Here is a 6,863-nt window from a genome sequence, read left to right as displayed (position 1 = left end):
TTCTGTTTTAGTCTTGCTTTAGTCCTTTTGTACCTTGTTTGTCCTGATAAAACATGTCTTTATGTATTAGTTGAGCTTTAACATCCGACATAAGTAAATGGACAGTAAAGTCAGCAAAAAACATACATAAATATCACTTTATACACAAAAAAGCAGCATTTAAAAATATGTAAATATAAACAACATGCTCAATATTGCATACGTTGAACATTATCTATTTTTTCAATATATTACAACCACTGGCATTCTGACAACCAGAAAAGTACAGAATATCACTAGATTACACATTGTCTCATTTTCCTGTCACTTTTAAGAACAGATGATACACTCAATATTCAAATATAACAAATCTCAGAAACTGGTGTGATAATATACATTTTTTCACACGTCACAACAGTGCAAGAATATAACAACATAATAGTCACATTTTCAGATCTTTTTGCTTCGTTTGGTTAGTGTTCTATATTTAAAAAGAAGAATTGTATATTATTTTGTAGACATTATATAATCCACCACACTTGAAATGGTAAACTATTTCATCGATGGCACATTTAAATATCCTGTGACTACTGCGTCAAGTGCCAATCAACAACGAATAGTACAAATTAAATTAATTGAAATAAAAGTGTATTTTGATTTACATACATTGAAACAAACAGTCCAAACAAGTCCAATATTGTATGAATATAACCTCACCAGCAGCAAACAATATCCCAAATTCTATTAACTACTTTCACCAGACTCTTCAGCACAAGTAGTTTCTATGGGCAATTATGAAATTAAAAAGTAAAACAGCAACAATATTAAACCACATTATGTGATTAGCCAACTTCAAATTATCATCATCTACAAAACAGTACATTTCTGTCAGATGGAGGACTTTGGTATTAATGAGAGTTAATCAGAGTGCTGCTTTTGCAGGATACTCTTTGGAGGAAAACACAAAATGTAATAAAGGAAAATAATAATAGTCAGGTACCCCAGCTTTAATTCCATGCAAACAAATTCCATCTCCAAACAGGTCACGCACCCTCTACCAAAAAGTTAGGCAGTGCACCTTTAAAACTGTGGCCCAACACGTCCTGATCCAGTATTCCCAGGGTTCTTGACTGGTGGTCTTCCGACTGGGCGTTCTTTACATTGACAGACTCTATAGTGCAGACACAGAGTCCAGTCCTCCTGTCTTCTCCTGACCACTTTACATGCAGCACACACCTCGATGCAAAAGAACGGGCTCGCTCTCAGCTTAGCATGCACTGCGCTCACACACGTCGCAAGCCTCAAATATACATTCATATACTGTTGTAAACCGCTTATCTCTTATCGCTTATTATAGACTTTTAATCTACGTGCACAGATCAAATGTTTCTTTCCTGCCTCACAACCACAAGCTAAACAATGGCATGCAAAAATATCTCACATTTTAAACATTAAAGATCATGATCAGTGACTGTGACATTTGGGTGTGTTTTTTTTGCACAAGAAATGTATAAAAACACTCCACAAACCAGACTCGTACTCAGACTGACTAACACATTTCCATCTGTGTGGAGAATGTCCCAAAGTATGGTTTAAATTTAACTTACTATTTCCATGACATATGTAGGTGAAACATACTGTGCTTTTCATTAAAAAAAATACATTACAATTGTGCAATCTGAGTCTCATTTCCTGGTGGTGTGGAGTAGTTCTCCCACATGTCAATCATTCCCTGACCTGCAGCCTTGTTCCCAGCATAGCAGCACGTTTCCCAGGCTGCGCAAGCGTGGTTGATATGTCGGTGTGTGTTTAGCGAGTTCCTTCAGTGTACAGGACAAAAATGACGACAGAGAAAGACTGAGTTCAAGCTCATAAGAGATGGAAATCTGCAGACGAGAGATGCGATGTGATCCGTCGCGCTAATAAACAAACGCACATGTTACAATATCTCATGCCACAAGATCTCGCAACATGAAATTGCCACAAGCTTGTGCACACGTGTAGAATTATATTATGAGATTTATTTTCCATGTGCTTACAAAATATGAACTCTTGTTGAGGTACAGCTAACTGAGAAGTCACAGTTTAAAAAAGTCAGTGTTACAATAACAGCAAAAATATGACATCAGAAATTGTGTAGCCAAAACTGTCAGCCGCAATTATAAATGTCACAATCTCGTCTCAAACTCGTGGAAAGCTAATGCTGCAGCTTTACTCCCTCCCATTTTTTTGTTGTTTCCAAGTCTAAAGTGTAAAGCTGATTAAAAGTGTCGTTTAAATATTTCACTGTGTGCAAAATAATACAAAATTGCACCCTACAATTTTTTTCTGTAATATCAATATTATAGCTCTGTACATATTTGAACGTTATATACAGGCAAGTGAGTTAATTTCAGTACTTAATAGTTGTAGTATAAAATACAAGCAGCAGTACGAGTCTGGTATCCAGCCAACGCAGTAAAGCAGGAACTTCGCATCATCGATATAACACAATATTGTCAAGTCATAAAATTGCTTTTAATTTTCCCAAGGCAGATGTTTGATAATGAAAAGCACAAAGGAGCAATATCAAAGTGTGATAGTGACACATGTAATATAAGATCATAAAAAGGTATTACAATTAAAGGTGGACTATACTACTACCTTCTTGTCTCCATGGAAACAAGCAAGGGCCAAACCCCCATCAGAAAAGTGATTTAATGCACCTTTAAATATACAACAAGCAGCTTGCAAAATGTACTAACAATTTTATACCTCATGACTTTCTCCCCGCTCACATTTAAATTGTAAATTATGTTGTAATCCTACGTAATAAACCGTTTGTTATATAATTACTAGTGATAAAGTATACATTGCTTCTTATAAGCTCTAGATATAATATTCAATTATTCCTATACGCCTTTATCTTGACACAATACAAGGGCTACAACTAAAGATTAGTTTAGCTCATCAAACGATTATTTCCATTGTACATTTATATTTTCTGAATGACAAACTTTGAAATGTGGAGACTGAAGATTTCAAGGTAAAGAATATGTGTAATGTCTTTTGCATGTCTGTAAAGTCTATAAAGTCCAGATTACGATGATGATCAAAACACAATTCATTCATTAATCATTGGAGCCATAATGTAGCATATATTTTTGTCATCTGAAAATTCCTTTTTTTTAAACTTTTCTTATAGACGTACACATTTTGCAAGAACGCCTTTGTACTTTCACTCATAAATAATAGCCTTAAATTGATTAGCATTATAAATGATTAATAAAAACTGGAGCATTTTAGATGTGTGCGTGCATAATCACGTTCATAAACATATTGCAAAAGGTGACATAATTTCATAATTTTCATATGATTTGACCCGGTTTCCCCCCCGTCCGTACGTTTTTAGCGCCGCCCCTGCGCGACAGTAAAAAACATGGCAGTCCAACTGTTGCTCAGGTCAATGAAATTCAGCACAATTTTCACAGACATTTGGACACGACTATTGCCTTACCTGTCCGCGTCAAATCCACCCGTTTGCGCTCGCGTCCCTTGAACACGTCCAGTCACTGAAGAACCGATCGTATCCGTCAACAAACTGGGAGGAGACGTTTCTTACGCGCAATATATCACTAATTTCTCCAAGACGCGCCAAAAAAAAACGCAGGAAAAACTCAAGTTGCTTCACGTAAATGGCGTATTTTCTCCTCTTCTCGTGAATATTTGACTTTTTAAAAATTCTTTATGTCTCTGTCATAGAAGTCTACCACCTTTCCCCCAGGGTTTTCCTCCTCCTCCTCCTCCTCCTCCTCCTCCTCCTCCTCCTCCTCCTCCTCCTCCTCCTCCTCCTCCTCCTCCTCCTCCTCCTCCGCTCGACTCAGGCACTCGGTCACGGAAAGAGCCGAGTTCTGACGAAGCGCAGAGGCGGATCTCCGAAGTCCCGGGGGTAAAGTTGATAGTTGTTTTGGTAGGTGACATCCGGCGTGTTTTTTCAAAATAACAGTCAATTTTTAAGCTCCAAAGTAACATGAAATCGAGTTGTTGTTTTTTTAATCTAGAGTTCATGTTTCTTGGCCCTGTGTCTTGAGACAACTTGACGCTTCGCTCAAAAACATGACGTGATAAGAAAACACACCTATATTTTACTTAATTTTACAGAAGAAACTGGAACATGTCTGTGTTTATATATTCAGTTTAGTGGTTTTGTTTTTTAGTTTAGTCTTCATTTGTCCATGTACATAATAAATCTTCCAAATAAATCCATCTACAGCAGGTGAATACAAGAATAGTAAAAAGTGCACATTTCATTGCAATTCATTATTAGCGCGGTAAAATACAATATAATATCTCAAAAGCCTTCAATTATGTCCTAAAATAACTAAATGAGCTTTTACAGCTACACTCTGCAGATTTTATGGTGTAATTTACTTTAACAATTATTGTTAGAAGAAACATCCCAATATGATCACGATTATTGGCACAGAACAAAAGTGAAAACCTTAATTTTTCTTTCATTCTAATACATCTCTGTCCCACATGTAAGTGACCAGCTTCATGAAATCAAACATTCTGAATGCAAAAGGAACATTATTGTGGAACAGCCACATAAAAATACATTTAGGTGTACTTTTGAATAGACATCATTTTGCCTCTAAAATAGTCACAATAATTATTTTTTATTAATTCTTACAATTATATTGGGACCTGAATTAACCGAATAATATTGATATCCCAAACTACCGATTTACTACTACTGAAGTTAGTCCAAGCGCCAAAGAAAAAACATTTTGTAGAGTTAAAAATAAGAATTTAAAATTATTAAAACATGTCCCCCTCTGGTCCGGTCTTGTTTTGCTGGTTTATTTTTGTGTTTATTTCTGATGAGAAGAGAAAAAACTCAAAAGTTAAAAAAATAAAAATAAAAAAAGTGCATAGCAGTGTGCAGTCTAATATCAGAGAAATTAAGGTAAAGAAAATGATATAACAATAACAGTGTAGAGCCTGACAGACAAAATAACAAATTTAAATCACATCAATTTCCAAATTCCCTTGTTGTAATGTGAAAGTCTGGTCACCTTTCTACTTCCTGTCTAGCCCATTTATTTGACAGTTTTTTTCCTGATCGTTTTGAGTCCGTGTCATTCCTCCATTCACCACCGTGAGGCAGCACCTCCCTCATCGTGAAACTGAGGATTGTAATGAAAACAGCCACCTCTCATTTTCTGATGCAGCAATTCAATAAGTCAATCAAACTCAAAACTTGAGAATTATGTCAACGTTTATTTAAATAAAATCATGAAAAGCCAAAAATATAAACTAAAGTAGTGTAATGGGCTACAATCAACTTCAAATAACACTTGTCGATGATAGCGGATGCATGAATAGTTGATAATGTTGACATGGTTTATAAAAAATAGATATCTACATTGTAACATAAAGTGTGAACGGTTCCCCCAATATAAAAACACTATGAACGACAGATTCCCACATGGTCTAAAAGAAGTGAAATGTTATAGAAAAACAAAACAAGTGTACCAAATGATAGAAATACTTTTACTTTTCATGGTATGGGAATAGTATTTTGGCATCGTTTTTTGGCAACATTTCAACCTAAATTCCTAAAATAATCCTAAAAGCTGTGGGTTTTAACAAAAGAGCTGCAACTAACAATTATTTTAGCAGATCAGTCAGTGAATATTCTTTCCATTAGTCAAACTATTTTAAATATTTATCTATATTTTTTAATACATTTTCAACTAAATATGGAATATGGAGACTGCAAGATTCTAGATATAGGTATAATGTTAATGAAATGTATAATGACAGCAGCATTATTAAATCCAAATGTAGAATCGATAATAAAAATGTCTTTCTATGCGTTTTGGTGTGTAGTAGTATTTTAATAATAGTTATATCTGGACTATACTTTTTTTCCTTTTACAGTTAACGAGTCATAAGTCGTCTGATTAATTGTTGCAGCCCTAATGTAGAATATGTTGTTTTTTTACACTTTCCCTCTTCAAACTTGACTTCCTTTAGCAAGAATGCCCTAAAGAGATGGCAGCGTTTAAAACATGTCTAAAAGTTGTGGGTTATTGAGTAATTATATACACATCAATTAAGTCATCTAAAGCATATGGCTGAATGTGCAAACGTTTTTTTTCTGTAAATGTTGGCAAAAAATATAAAAACTGTCAATATCTTGCCTCAAAGCCAATTTCAAAATTGTATAAAAAGTATTTCCTGGGACTATTTCACCGGTGCTGTTAAAAGAGGCGTGCGTACCCGACCTGACAGGTTTCATTTTCAAATCAGACTTTGGCACCAAAAAGTTTCTCAATGAAATGACTGGACCCGATAAAAGATTATTCAGACTATTCCGCCTCGGGAAAAGGAATGTTCTAGTCGACCTTTGTCGTGGGGGTAGTGGGAAACGCTCTGCACTGGCTCCTGTCCCGACTGGCTGAGCTGGTGCAGGGGCGGAGCTGTGGGGAGGGGGGGTGTTACTCCTGGGCCTCTTTGCCCGTCATCTTGTAGATCTCCGTGGGCCCGTCCACGTGGGTGATGGTGGTGGTCAGCTGGATGTCCTCCCCGTTGATGGCATCGGTATCTCCTGCGGAAGACCAAACGGCACATTTTTAACAACGGGCAAAAGACACGCGCATAAACAAAAAACGCACAACCTTTTCTTTCATCTGTGTCTTTTTCAACACAAAAAAGTACGGCAAATAAAGGAGGCAAAGGTGATGCATTTCTTTGCCTCATTTTTGTGTGGAGCTATTGTTACGCTCGAATTAACCGTTTCCTTTGTTCCAGTCAAACACTGCCAGCTCCGTACAACTGCAATGTCTTAGGGTTCATGTCTCTGGGCCCCTTGTCTCGTACTGATGGAAATAAAACGC

The 6,863-nt window shown here is 36.3% G+C and overlaps 1 protein-coding gene across 1 annotated transcript in view; it reads right to left on the bottom strand.

Annotated features, from left to right (window-relative positions):
* Positions 1–5,223: 5,223 nt before the first annotated feature.
* Positions 5,224–6,863, bottom strand: part of wls (Wnt ligand secretion mediator) — a 29,877-nt gene continuing 28,237 nt past the window's right edge. Inside the window, exon 12 of the mRNA XM_072441825.1 lies at positions 5,224–6,574. Within this exon, the coding sequence (XP_072297926.1) occupies positions 6,465–6,574 (110 nt within the window). The 3' untranslated portion in view covers positions 5,224–6,464. The remainder of the gene's footprint in view (positions 6,575–6,863) is intronic.

The sequence above is a fragment of the Eucyclogobius newberryi genome, unplaced genomic scaffold (assembly GCF_026437365.1).
Source record: "Eucyclogobius newberryi isolate DKJ021-1_F unplaced genomic scaffold, fEucNew1.0.hap1 SCAF_12, whole genome shotgun sequence".
Classification (NCBI taxonomy): Eukaryota; Metazoa; Chordata; class Actinopteri; order Gobiiformes; family Gobiidae; genus Eucyclogobius; species Eucyclogobius newberryi.
The sequence above is the reverse complement of the archived record's forward strand: the minus strand, read 5'-3'. Positions and strand labels throughout refer to the sequence as shown.